Source organism: Phyllopteryx taeniolatus, chromosome 14 (genome assembly GCF_024500385.1).
Source record: "Phyllopteryx taeniolatus isolate TA_2022b chromosome 14, UOR_Ptae_1.2, whole genome shotgun sequence".
NCBI lineage: Eukaryota > Metazoa > Chordata > Actinopteri > Syngnathiformes > Syngnathidae > Phyllopteryx > Phyllopteryx taeniolatus.
Genome location: NC_084515.1, coordinates 17,235,214 through 17,249,821, shown reverse-complemented (window position 1 = coordinate 17,249,821; position 14,608 = coordinate 17,235,214). Strand labels below are relative to the sequence as shown.

The following is a 14,608-nucleotide window of genomic DNA, read 5'->3' as shown; positions in this document are numbered from 1 at the left end:
TCAGCACCTCCAAATCTGAGACCATGGTCCTCAGTCGGAAAAGGGTGGCGTGCCCTCTCCAGGTCGGGGATGAGATCCTGCCCCAAGTGGAGGAGTTCAAGTATCTTGGGGTCTTGTTCACGACTGAGGGAAGAATGGAACGGGAGATCGACAGGCGGATCGGTGCAGCGTCTGCAGTGATACGGACTTGGTATCGGTCCGTTGTGGTAAAGAAGGAGCTAAGCCGAAAGGCGAAGCTCTCGATTTACCGGTCGATCTAGGTTCCTACCCTCACCTATGGTCACGAGCTGTGGGTCAGATGAGGTGGCTGGGGCATCTGATTCGGACGCCTCCCTGGTGAGGCGTGTTAAGGACACGCTGGAGAGACTACGTCCTTCGGCTGGCCTGGGAACACCTCGGGATCCCCCTGGAAGAGCTGGATGAAGTGGCTGGGGAGAGGGAAGTCTGGGCATCCCTGCTAAAGCTACTGCCCCCGCGACCCGACCTCGGATAAGCGGTCGAAAATTGATGGATGGGCCTCTCCCAATGGTACGAGTTGGAGATGTACATTTCAGTAGGCTGTCAGTTAAGTAAGTGGCTCAAAGAAGTGTGGACTGTACTATCCGTGAATTTCATTGACAATTTCCGCTTTTTTGGGAGCACAGACCTCTTTACAAGTCAGACAGTTTCTGTCGACAAGGGGTAAGGTTTTTGGCTGCCAATTTTTTTTTACTGTGTACGTCATTCAGGGGCCTGAAAGGACAACACTGGCTTTCTTGATAGCTGAAGGACAAAAAAATGCAGTTGTTCCCAAATAATCGGGAGGAACAAGAGATGAGACGACACGAGGCGCAGATGACTTTATCAGCGTCGCTCAACCACAAAAATGAGATGAGGCAGCACTTTCAATCTCCTGCCCCATTGGAGCAAACCCCAATGCAAAACGGTCTCTCTTCTAGCCTAAATGCCATGTTAGATCTGACGGACAGGGTGAAGGCTATTGTCAATGTTGGAGTCCAGCCCACACAACTCCAAGATCTTCGTTCCATCCCCCCTCGCCTGAAACCACCGTCCACTAAGATGCGAAGTGCCCCTCCTCCACCCATGAAGAATCTTCTCTGTGAATCTGACTATCTGCGGAGTCTTTTCCAGAATAAGTCAGGCCAGAGATCAGGCATTTGATACCTGTAATTACAAGGCACATAAAGTTGGCCAAAGAAATACGGTACAAAAAAAGTAGAACTACAAACTTACTGAATTTGCTTATTTTAGTGAAAAAATACAATCAATCAAGTTAAATATCCGCACAAATCAGCAAAATGATACTCCATCTGAATCTACCCAGGAAAAACTCTTACCACCATGTAAGATTTTGGTATAGTTAACCAAAAAAACTGCAGAGAAAACGGTTCAGCAGCTGAAACCATCACCGAGCTCTCTCAATACCATCTGACTTTCTCAACGCTACTGCGAAGTCTGTGCTAGCTGATTTGCAGCAAATAATCACTTGCTCACTTAAGTCAGACGAGTTTCCTAAAGCTCTTAAAGTAGCTGCTGTAGCGGACAAGCGCCCCGCAAACTGAGGTGACACAGTGACTCCCCACACCTTGATAAACTGCATTCTTCCAAGCGGCCGTGCTGTGAGATTGCCCCTAAGGAGACATCTCGTGGGCCCTAAACTAATTAACATCTACCCTCGAAGTCTGAACTCCCAAGCATCAAAGGCCAGATGTTCCACCGGACCTGTCTGGGAATAGAAACAATTGCTGGGACAAGGCGACACCCGCAGGCGTCGAGAGGAACTGCAAAGTCGATAGGTGAACTCTCAATTGATGTTTAACCAAGGATAAAAGTATGTTTCACTATTTCATGAACTCTGCAGAAATATTCCAAATGTATGCCTTGATGTCTGTGTCAGTGTGTCGTTTTCTGAGCAACTGTGAGATTTCTGAGGATTGTTTGTTTTGTTGTGACTCAAAACAGCATGGAATGTGATTTGAATCATAAGCAGTTGTTTTGCCAAAACTAAAGTATAAACTGTCAGTCTGATATGCTTGACCTCTGGGTAAAGAGAGTACCAAGTTGAGGTTATTTTATATTAATATTTGATTTCAAACTCATTTTATCAAATTTGTAGAGGAGATTCAAGCTGATGGGTGTGGTCTTCTCCAAGTCGGCAATCCCTCTGGGGTATTTAACTCTTCACTCACACCTTCTCGCTCTCTCGGTTGTTTTTTCCCCTCTCGCTTCTTGTCTTGCTGGCAGCACTGACAGTGGTGTCATCTGCAAACTTCAGGAGTTTGACAGCCGGGTGTGCTGAGGTGCAGTCGTTCGTGTAGAGAGAGAAGAGTGTGTCCGTCAATTTCACCAAAAAATGTCTCTGGGTGCTTGGATTGTAGTAGGCTAATGACGTTGTGAAGCTCTGATATAGCGCCTCGCTACCATTAGTTTTCGCCCCCGGAGCTACTGTAGTCCTTTGAAGTTGTAATGTAATGTCAGCTGACCCACCACCTCTCGGTCTTTCACAGGATGTCCCGGGATTTATGTTTCATCTCTCTCTAATGTGGCCAATGGCGAAGGAGAAGAGGAGTTAGTTGTTAATTGCCTTAAGTATCCAAATTTGACCAAAAGCAGGCCTAGCTTGGGTCACAGGGACAGGTCCGCACGGTGGCAGGGTGAACCAGCCACCGTGCTACGCTGTTGAGACCCAGTTTGATTGGGTGGTATACTTTGTTCATGCATTCTGTCTGACACAAAGGATTGCTGTAACTGAGTTCAACAACTGTATTTGTTACAATGTTCAGCAGAATATTCTCAATAGTTTTCTGGGTATAATCAGTTTTTAAAGAGGGCCTGATGGTTTTCCTCTCTCAGGTGTTTCACCTTCCCATTTCAAGACATGACACTCGAGCAGGAGATGCAGATGCTGGATGAGCCAGACAAGACATGTCACTTCCTTGCTCACAATGGTTGGGTGATGGGGGATGACCCGCTGCGCAACTTTGCAGAGCCAGGTAAATATAGTAGATGTAAAGTAAGGTGCACAAGCAGAAAGCATATTTGTCAGCTACACAAGGAGAAGAAAGTGTGTGGGATACATGAAAGTCTCCCAAAAGAAATGTGTTTTGTTTCTACATACATTAAATATGCTTCAAGGTAAGTGCTGAAAATGTGCAAGGACTGAGAACAATGTACAACCCCAATTCCAATGAAGTTGGGACGTTGTTCAACATAAATAAAAACAGAATACAATTCAAAGTTAATGATTATTTGCTAAAAACAATAAAGTTTATCTGTTTGAACATGAAATATCTTGTATTTGTAGTTTGATTTGCAAATCATTGTATTCTGTTTTTATTTGTTTAACACAACGTCCCAACTTCAGTGGATTTGGGGTTGTAGTACTGAATTGTTGAGATATGGCTTAAAACTCTTTCTCACCTTCTAAATTGTCCTAATTTTGTGGCCAATGCTAAGACGTATCCTTGTGATGTCACGAGCTTTGGTCGTATACCTTTCGAGCATGAGCTTTCAGAATGTGGGTAGGTTAAAGGTATATTATTATTCATAAATATTTGTAATGTAAGCTAACCTTTATTAGTCCCACAATGGGGAAATTTGCATCGTTTCAGCAGCAATTGTGGCTACAGGAAACATCAATATGTAATATAAATAGCATACAAGAGAAGTTACATGTTTCTTCTTACACAAAATAGAAACCAAAACTATTGTCCATACATAAACTAACCAGTGCAGTCAACAGCAATGTTATTTGTTTGTTTGCAAAATAGTGCCTTGAGTTTTAATTTTGACCTTTGAGATGGAATTACGCCGCTTTCAGAAACCGAATTGGCAAAGGTGAATTAATCCATAGACACAGAAATAGTATTTTTGATGATGGAATGTCAAAATCTCATATACTGGCGCTTTGATTCGGGCTGGAACTGCATCCACCATTACAAGGTTGATGTAATAAAACATCTTAAATGAGAAATATTGAAGCCATAATTTAATAATTATTATGACTGTCGCACGGAAGTTGGCAAAATATATATATATACGCACACTGCCACCAGAAAGTATTCACACCTCTTCACTTTTTCCACGTTTAATTTTACAGACTAAATCTGATTTGAGTGTTCTTAAAAAAAAATAATAATAATAAATCGACATATCCCAGAATGACAAAGTAAAACTAAGTATAAAATTGTAAGCATTCAAACATAACAGACACTGTACATCAATATTCACACCCTTGGCTTAATATTTTGTTGAAGCACCTTTGTCAGCCATCACAGCCTCAAGTGTTCTTGGTTTGCCTCTACTAGCCTGCCACACCTGTTTTGGGGCATATTCTCAGATTTTGCTCTGCAGATCCTCTCAGGTCAGTCAAGTTGGATGGGCAGCGTTGGTGGACAGCCATTTTTAGGCCTTTCGATGTTCGATTGGATTCAAATCCGGGCTCTGGCTGGGCCACTCAAGGACGTTCACAGGCTGCTCCCGAAGCCAAGAATTTCTCTATAATTGGCAGCTGTCATCTTAACCTCTGTGCGGACTAGTCGCCCACTTCCTGCAGCAGAAAAACAGCCCCGCAGCTGCCACCACCATGCTTCACAGTAGAGATGGTGTTAGCCAGGTGATGAGCACTGCAGACATGACACTTGCAATTTATCTCGTAAAGGGGAACTACGTCTCTTTTTAGATGTGTAAAACTTGAGGAAAAAGTGACGGAAAAACCTCTGTCTCGTAATTTGAAGGTTGCTACAGGAATTAAGCAAGAGTTCTAGATCCCAGATGTCTCTTTTCGTATCCAAACAGACAAACGACACAGGTAGTGGGTGTTGTATAGAAATGTCATGAAATCTAACCGGTGAATTTACTGGGGAACAATGCAGAGAAAAGCAAAACAAAGTACAGACGGACATTGGTAAAGGAGCCTGAACCCGTGATGTGAGGGTGGAATGAGCTTGCGCGGTGACAGTGTGAGAGATGTGAATCTCTGTGACTGTTATTTCTTTGACCCAAACATGCACTAATTTGTATTTAGTAACAACATGTTGGACTTAACGTCGCGTAGACCAATTCAGGCAGGCAGGCAGGCAGGCAGGTCGACCTTCCGGGTGGTTGGCAAGAACGCTCACGAGGGATGGTTTGAAGAAAAGAAGAGGAAAAAGACGCACTTCAGGTGCAGGATGGTGTCGTGAGCCATTCGGTCAGGGAAAAACTCGCACCGCAATTCCTTCCCAACGGAGCGTCGTCCGTCAACTGCCCCACACCCAAAAGGGTAGCTTCGGGGAGTTGGCAGGTGCTCCCCTGCAGTTCAGTTCGGTGCCTCCGAGATACCTTTTGAAGATACCCGATTTATGTATGAACAAAAATAAATGCATTTCATTTCTGCTTTGGTCATTTTCTCGTTTCATAAATGTACATTTAATCAGTGTTGTCGGTTTGGGGCTTACTGTATTTTTGTGTCTGTGGTCTAAATGTATTCTTACTTTAGGGTCAAATGTCTACATTCGCCGGGAGTTGATATGCTGGGGCGACAGTGTCAAACTTCGCTATGGCAAGGGACCTGAAGACTGCCCTTATCTGTGGGCTCACATGAAGAAATACACTGAAATAACTGCCAAATATTTTCATGGAGTCAGACTGGATAACTGCCACTCGACACCATTACATGTCGCAGAGGTAAGCTATTCATGGAGTCGTAGTCGTCGCGAGTATGACGAGCAATTTAAATAAGTAAATATAGAAAACGTTCTATTGAGTTAAATCCTCCTTTGATTTGAATCCCCACAAATATAATGATTCCAAAACCACTGTAGACTGATGACAAGTCTCTTCTTCTCTCTCCATCTGTAATGTAATGTTTTGTCCAGGCAATGCTTGATGCAGCCAGAGTGGTCAGACCAAATTTGTATTTGATAGCTGAACTGTTTACAGGCAGCGAAGTTATTGACAATGTATTTGTGAATCGGCTGGGAATTAGCAGCCTTATAAGAGGTAATTGTTCAAACTAATGTTGTGGTGTTTCTCTTCCCCGTTTCCTGCATTTTGTGTTCTTTCACTTTCCTTCCCACGACTGCATGAATTAATTTGGTGTGACTTGTCCATTTCTGTTCCTTCCCACTAACCGGCTTTATGACTTTGACATTTGTTTCATATACCCATCCCTTCCCTTCCTCCTTTTTCTATCTCGCTTTATATTCATTTCCTGCACTTTGATGTGTTCCTTTGTGGTGGTGGTGGTGGTGGTGGTCGAATAGTTCATGCTAGGTGTGGCTAGAGCAGTGTGCCCTAACCTGTATGTGGTGGCTGAACTCTTCACTGGCAGTGAGGAACTGGATAACATCTTCGTTACAAAACTAGGGATTACATCACTGATACGAGGTACGGTATTATGTGTTTTTACACATTTAATGCCCCTTATTCACATTTTGTATATATGTATTTGTATATTCCTGATTTAGCAAGGACAGAGGTTTCATAATTATGCCCTAATACATGTTCAGTGGATTTGAATTAAATTGACATGTAAATCAAATGTACACATGCAGCTTTAATTTAAGGTGTCAAAAGGTCACCCGAAAGGACTTTGGAACGACCGAGTCACACTTTTGAGTCCTGCTGCGGACGTGCACATAATGCAGCTTGTTGGCGAGATGCTAGTCTGCATTCTGACTACTGTTCAGGTGCCCTTTCATGAGGGTGACTGCTCATAGAAGTAACAAGATGAATGCTAATGTGTACAGCTCATATTCAGCAATGCTCCAAAGCTGTTAAATAAAGATCTGAGGCAGTAACTTATGACTTTTTGAACGCAAAAAAATCTATTCTTAAATGGCCAAGTTGGTTGGCTGATCTCACATCAATTAAAGGTCAGAGGACAGAGATGATAACTCTCGAACCCTTTTACAAACCACATCTGACATTTCGAAGTGATTATATAGCAGATATACAGCAGTGAAATCAATAACTATGATTCCGAATCCGCCTTCTGCTTTTTGCATCCAGCGCCTTCCTGTCTTTGGCGCTGTGACGTAACACGAGCCAAACAGCCTGTTCATTCGGCGTTATGCGCTATTGTTCCATGCGGTTGTCCCCGCCCTTGTATATTTGTTGTCATATGATTTAGCGATGTCACAATGGTTTATTGTGGGGCATTTGGTTGTACAAATGGTTCAGGCAGTGGCAAGAGTTTTTTTGGGCTTTCCGAGTGAAAAAGGAATACGTGACCAGTGGATATGGAAAGAAACATGGTCAGCTATGTGTGCCGAGCAAGCATTCCAAACTCTGTGCTGATCACTTCGAACCGGCGTCTTTTGAGAGAGACTTCGCAGAAAGCCATTAGATACACAGGTGTAGTTAGGCAGAGGCTGCAACCAGCTGCGGTGCCAACTATTTTTCAAACGGCCATCTTGCAGCTGCCACTGTGCAGCGGCAAAGCGGCCCAGACAAGAGGTGAGGATTTCCTTATATATACACTGACAACTCTATTATGGTTATTATGCACTGGGCAGTCGGAAAAAAAAGACCCACACAGTACTTTTCAATACTGTCGTCTGTACTTTTGCCTATATGACAAGCCGACAGACGCGGCGAAGACTTTGTGCGGCGTGTTATAAAGCTACTCGAGCGTGGGGCACACAATATATAGGAATACTGTATACTATGTAAAAGCTTATGCGGTGTCACTGAAACATGAATATATAATACGTATAGTTGTGCTAAAAAATATTGTATAGAAAGACATGCTTTTGAAATACCGTCACATCGACCCAGTGGCCACCCTTTTTCTGTCGTACAGCTGCTACTCGGCTGCTCGTTGTAGTCACTGTCAGGTTCCGACCTCCTGATAGGCTCAAACGTGTACGGTTTGACGATGCCAAGTTCAGTTGGGCGCTCCTGTACATCGAAATTCCCCTCCGCCGTATTCCGACACGTTGCTCGCCATTGCGTATGGAGTGTAGGATGCGGTGTTTGTCAATTGCAACGTCACTTCTGGTAGCCCTTGCGGTGGATCGAGTAACCACACCCCGGTGTCTTTAGCTTCGGGTATTTTCGGGCAGTGCTCAATACGTGTAACAAAAAACACATTTTTAGCTATAGTTGACAACTTGCTGGAAGTGACGTGCATGTATTACATAACATAAAAACAATGCAAATATGAATTTTAACTGACCCCATAACGTCTTTGTCCTCTGACCTTTAAGCATGCTTTTCTCTCATGCTGCGTTCACACTGGACGTCCAGTCTGAACGTAGCACAAGACAGGCCCTGAGGCCCTCATTGTTTGCTTGTCTTCCAAAAATAGGCTACGTGTTGTTGTTTCTTTGCCCTGGAAAGACAGATTTTGACAGACATGTTTGGCATCAGATATCAATCATGTGGAAAGAACAAAATATTTGAAATATTGCAAAGCATTAAATTTGAAATTTTTTAACAGCTTTATTATTGGAGCGAAGTTCACATTCAGAGCAATGTACGGCATTGCCAGTCTTATGGATGTAATAACTTATGACATGACATCATTCATCTCACTTGCTAGCTATCCACTCCATCTGTAGTTGTACAGTTGTAGGTTCGGTCCGTCTCTTGTGAAGAATGTTTTTATAATGTAAAGATATAAACTTTTAGTTAGCCCCTTTTACCAAATACCTGTGACCATTACCTTCTCACTATCACACCATCTTCTAATATAGATTTTGTTTTTTGCTTCTGATCCCGGACACCCACTTTTTGACTTTTCTGTAGCCTATTGCAGCTTCCCAACAACATTTTATCAACCTTTGAAAATGTTTAGTGGTGGTTCCCTTTCCAAAGCAAGAAATTAAAACACAACTCTCTGCATTTGACGTGCATCCAACAATGACGTCATTTCCAAAATGGCTAACAGGAAGAGGAGAAACTTCAAACTTTTTTATAAAAAAAAAAAAAAAAAAAAAAAAAGAAACAAAAGTATTTCAACTACAAACCGCCCAAATTTATGATTTATTTCTTTGTTCAATTAAATTGGGCTCACTACTTTTTGACTGCCCCTTGTAGAACAACGCACACTGTGCAAGAGTTCACTCCCTTTCGGTCACATTGCTCTGTGTGTGCTGGCCTAAAGAAAGCCATTTTGTGATGTCGTTAAAACATCTCTGTCCTGTGTTTTGTACCGTTACGCTATCTTTTAGAAGCCATGTCAGCTGGTGATAGCCACGAAGAGGGCAGATTGGTCTATCGGTATGGCGGTGAACCAGTTGGAGCTTTTGTTCAGCCTAGTCTCCGCCCACTGGTGCCCTGCATTGCCCATGCCATGTTCCTCGATGTAACCCATGACAACGAATGTCCTATACAGGTGTTCTATCAAAAATATGGAAATTGATTTACATTTTAAAAATAACAATTATAATCACATTAAATGTACTTAAATACTTTTTCCACAATAATGAATGATTTGTCATTATTTTTCTTCATTGAGATATTCATTCTCGTACTTGCACATGAAATAGCAGTACAAAGTAAAACATTAATTTTCTGTTTTGCAGCTGCGTTCAGCACTTGACTCTCTTCCAAGTTCTGCTATGGTCTCGATGGCCTGCTGTGCTACCGGCTCTACCCGAGGATATGATGAATTAGTACCCCATCAGGTTACACACACAATCTATTTTCAACTTTGGCCTCAGCAAAATGGAAAGTCTTACAATGCTAAAGTTACAACCTGTGTGTCTCAACAATAGTGTGCTAAAGTGCACTGAGAATTGATGCAATACTAATATGCTAAAAAGCGGAAGGCATAGCAACCTGAGTACAGAAAGCAGAGGCAGCTCAATAAGGATATACAGTACATACGGAAGATATTCACAGGACCTTTTTTTTTTTTTTTTTTTTCCACCTTACGTGGCAACTTTATTTTAAATTCCAAACACAACACCCCATAATCAGAACGTGGAGCCACAAGCTTGCCGCACCTATATTTGGACAGTTTCACCCATTCCTCTTTCCAGCACCTCTCTAGCTCCGTCAGGTTGGATGGGGGAGCGTTGGTGCACAGCCATTTTCAGATCTCTCCAGAGATGTTCAGTCAGATTCAAATCTGGGCTCTGGGCTCTGAGCTACATCGCGTAATGTCAGACGGCTACGATCAGTCATCACGAAAATGTATGTCGACGTTTCTCTTTATGCCCACATCAACCTCTGAAAGTATTAAAACAATGTATTTATATGGACAAAGCGTTTTCCATAGGCGCTTACTAAAGAAAAAGCCTCTACGTCAATTAATTAATGACGCTTTTTTACACTGATAAAATTGGCCTGTTTAAAGGCGCCTCGTCACACTATTGGTCAATCACAAGAGCACATAGAAAATGTCACACTATATAGGAAAGACAACGGAAATTCTGACATGCAGAAGGCAGAGTTCATTCGGTGCTTTGAATTAAGAGGCTGTAAATATCTGAGTTGAATTTCAATTTCAAAAAGAAGCACATTGCACAAAATAATAGCCTTAACTATTGTCCACATTGTTCACATAGACATTATAACTGTCGACAAGTTTGTGCCTTTATAAATCATGTCCAAAGTACTATTTTGATTGACTGTGGCTAAAATAGTAACAGTTAGTACATCCTGAGTAAAGGAAACACAAATGCAAATCAATAAGGAGTGACTATTGTACCCTCGGGTCAGGTATTATTTTGAAAAAGTAGCAGGTTGTTGTTGTTGTTGTCAAATGTTGACAGGCTCAGTTATGCTAACACAAAGCAAGATAGCAATTTCAGTGGAAAAATTGCAGAGGCAGATTAATAATTTTCGAGAATTGCCTCACCATATAACACAACGCATATTTCAAATATACAATAATCCCTCGCTATCTCTATTCTTTTATTATAGGTTAGTGAAGTGCAGTTACTCTGCGGCACATCTCCGATATAGTCAGTGATTATGTCATTCATCTTCCGTTCCGCTTATCCTCACTAGGGTCGCGGGCGTGCTGGAGCCTATTCCAGCTATCTCCAGGCGAGAGGTGGGGTCCACCCTGAACTGGTCGCCAGCCAATCGCAGGGCACACAAACAAACAACCATTCGCACTTACATTCATACCTACGGGCAATTTACAGTTGTCAATTAACCTAGCATGCATGTTTTTGGGATGTGGGAGGAAAGCGGAGTGCCCGGAGAAAACCCACGCAGGCACGGGGAGAACATGCCAACTCCACACAGGCGGGGCCGGGATTTGAACCCCGGTCCTCAGAACTGTGAGGCGGATGTGCCAACCCTGACTGAGTGTTCTCAACTTATATTTGGTAGCTCACCAAATCGCTTGAGAATTCAAAGAACACGCCACTGTTTAAAAAAACAAGCCTCAGTCAGAGTTTCATGAAATAAATTCACAAATAAAGCTAGCTAGAATAGCTAATGCACACACTCATAACAATATCGACATTCAAAATTCAAGCGCAACATTTACCTTGATTTTTTTTACGACTACAGTACTGTAGTTTAAAACATCACCACAATGAATTCTGGGTTTCCGTAATTCTTTTCGCTGACTATATTGCCAGGACCCATGAGTGTGAGGAGCGGTGCCTATGCTTAAGACAGGAAATCGCCTGTTCAGACCATGTCCCCATGGGCTGTTGTTCACATCACTCAAGCAGACCAGCCTTTAATAAAAAAAAAGTGGACAAATAAAATACCTGCGCCTCTCTAAAGTATCTCATATTGGCATGTGAACCTAATCAATTACTATAGTAATGCAATCAATAATTGTGGTCGCTACTTTGTGAATTTAATTTATTGCAGGAGCTTTCTGGAACATAAATAAATAAATAATAAATAAACGCAATAAACGAGGGATTACTGTACATCGCACCTGGGGCTGTCGCAATGCATCTTTTCTGAACCTCATTTGTGGGGGGTATGTTCAATGGAGTGGGCTGTATTCATTTTAAGAAATAACACAAAAGCAGAACGATAAATAAAAAAATGATGATCTGAGCAATACAAATATGGACTGATTTGCTTCACAAGTAACTAATCAAGCAGGCAACACACAGACCAGTATCATCATGGAACTCCCTGCAATTTACAGTCTCACGACTCGCAGTGTAATCTAATATAATACCGCTACTCTTTGCATTCAAATTTATTGAAGTGTTTGTGTGTGTAGATTTCTGTTGTTAAAGAGGAGCGTTTTTACCCTAAGTGGAACCATTCTGCCTCCCTGACTTCCACTAGCGAGGTTGGACCCCAGACTGGCATCATTGCTGGGAAACTGGCACTCAATAAGTTGCATCACGAACTCGCTGCTCAGGGCTTCATAGAGGTATCGTTTTAGTCATATTTTTCTTTTATAAATACACATTTTAAATACCAACACATATTTGTTTGTTACCTATGCCTATATAGAGTCAAGGCGCATTAGGCAAATCGTTGTTTTGCATTGTTTTCCTAAATGTAGTTGCCTATTCTGGCCTGTCTCCTCTGCAGGTCTATGTAGACCAGGTTGATGCAGATATTGTTGCTATTACTCGTCACTGTCCCAGCACCCATCAGTCGGTGGTGGCAGTGTGTAGGACAGCTTTCAAGAACCCGAAAACACACCAGTATAGCACTGATGTGCCACCAATGTTTATACCTGGTAGGAGAGCACACACACAACACCGACGGTCACAGTGCAGAATTTGTCTTTTTGCACTCAGTGTTTGATACACTTGTCTATCTTTCAGTTCATAAAAGGTCATATATTGCCACTAATTTTTGGCTTTCATTTTATTTTAGCACTTACATTTATCAGCATTCATACAATTTCAAGGGGAATTACGATTTCCCGCTGCACAATGCAGTTTACATTGAAATTCTGTGTAAATGCTGATAAAGCTTATGCTGAGCGGAAATACCAAGAAAGTTTGCGACCTTAGTCTGACGATATAAAGTGAATGGAAAAAGCTTACTTAAAACGAAATGGCATCATTATAAGAAGCTGGTAGAAAAATGTAACATGATTTCAAGATTTTTGGGGAGACCAGGAATCATTTAAGGCAGGTTTCAGCATTTACAACCAATTTCTAAGGTAATAATAGTACTAAATAGTAGTTATTTGACTTGGGTTATATTGTTGTATTTTTGTCATTGTCATCTACAAATTGCTTAATCCTTTAACACAAACTCTCTCCAGGAAAAATTGAGGAGGTAGTGTTGGAGGCCAGGACAGTGGACAGACATTCTGGAAGCTTCAAAAAGGATGACAACTACATCAATGGCATGCCTGAATACTCAGTAGAGATAAAAGAGCATATTCCAGTAAATGAAATAGATATTTTCTTCATCATAATTGTGTGCATGTCAGAGTTCTTGTTATTTAAGTGAAAATTAATTTGATTTAAAAAAAAAAATTCTAACAATTAATTAATAAACATTAGGCCTCCGTATGAATGCATAATTAATTGCTTGGAACATGGTGCAGTTTCCATGAATGTTTTTTCTTTCGCCGTGCGTGTTACGCGGGATTATGCTTTAACAAATGTTTGTATACAGTTACAGGAGAGCGCAGTGGTGAACCAAGCTGGTGTGACATCTAAAGGTCGATCAGAGTTTGTCCAGGAAATCAGCTTCAAGAGATTGACGCCAGGAAGTGTCATTGCCTTCAGGTACTATAGTACTCACTCACACAAAACTGCATCCTGCCAGTGAATATTTACTCCCAGATTGAAAAGTCTTTACTTCCTATTTGGAACCTACAGTTGTGTTTAAAATAATAGCAGTCCAACATGATCAACCAGATCCTTCACTGTTTTTGATAGAAATTATATTTCTCCATGGCAATAATTTACCCGTAGGTGTTGTCGAGGCATACGATACCAAAGACCCAACATTCATGATTTCCATGCTCCTTAGTGAATGTAATGGGAATAAGTAATTGAAAGGGCCATGTTTAAAATAATAGCAGTGTGGAGTTCAATTAGTGAGGTAATTAATTCTGTGAAAAATTCACGGTTTTAAGGATGAAGCTAACACGTTGTGCATGCATTTCTCTCTGAAAAACATGAGAAAATGGGTTGTTCCAGACATTGTTCAGTGGAACAGCAGACTTTGATTAAAGCATTGATGGGAGAGGAGAAAAGAGATAAAGAGCAGAAAATGATAGGGTACTTGGCAAAAATGATCCTTTAAAATGGATATTTGATGGTCAGCACATTGATGAGGAGGGGAGAGGCAAGGAAAGTGACAGTGAAGATGGATTTGAGAAGGAAGACTGGTTAGTACTTCTGCCTCACAGTTCTTAGGACCCCGGTTCAAATCGGGCCTCGTCTGTGTGGAGTTTGCATGTTCTCCCCGTGCCTGCGTGGGTTTTCACCGGGCACTCCGGTTTCCTCCCACATCCCAAAAACATGTATGGTAGTTGGATTGAAGACTCTAAATTGCCTGTGGGTGTGAATGTGTGTGTGAGTGGTTGTTTGTTTCTCTGTTCCCTGCTATTGGCTGGCGACCAGCTCAGGGTGTACCCATCCGCCACCCGAGCGAGGATAAGGGGTATGGAAAATGCAATGGATGGATGGTGTCAGAAACTGAAGATGACGCGGAATATAGGCCATACAAAGAACTAACTAACTAATGAGGAGGAATCCAGTGACGAAGAGAA

The 14,608-nt window shown here is 41.9% G+C and overlaps 1 protein-coding gene across 9 annotated transcripts in view; it reads left to right on the top strand.

Annotated features, from left to right (window-relative positions):
• agla (amylo-alpha-1, 6-glucosidase, 4-alpha-glucanotransferase a) overlaps nucleotides 1-14,608 on the top strand; it is a 66,505-nt gene that overhangs the window by 29,948 nt on the left and 21,949 nt on the right. For 7 of the 9 annotated variants that reach the window (XR_009791971.1, XM_061798793.1, XM_061798795.1 and 4 more), the window contains exons 11-19: nucleotides 2,854-2,993; nucleotides 5,480-5,667; nucleotides 6,246-6,369; nucleotides 9,159-9,322; nucleotides 9,513-9,614; nucleotides 12,137-12,292; nucleotides 12,457-12,607; nucleotides 13,145-13,269; nucleotides 13,504-13,616. Coding sequence is in view for 8 of the 9 variants with exons in the window: in XM_061798793.1 (XP_061654777.1) it covers nucleotides 2,854-2,993; nucleotides 5,480-5,667; nucleotides 6,246-6,369; nucleotides 9,159-9,322; nucleotides 9,513-9,614; nucleotides 12,137-12,292; nucleotides 12,457-12,607; nucleotides 13,145-13,269; nucleotides 13,504-13,616 (1,263 nt within the window). In the remaining variant the exon portion in view is untranslated. Of the gene's footprint in view, nucleotides 1-2,853; nucleotides 2,994-5,479; nucleotides 5,668-5,858; nucleotides 5,983-6,245; nucleotides 6,370-9,158; nucleotides 9,323-9,512; nucleotides 9,615-12,136; nucleotides 12,293-12,456; nucleotides 12,608-13,144; nucleotides 13,270-13,503; nucleotides 13,617-14,608 lie in introns of all 9 variants that reach the window. The other 2 variants (XM_061798796.1, XM_061798791.1) reach the window with 1 other exon arrangement.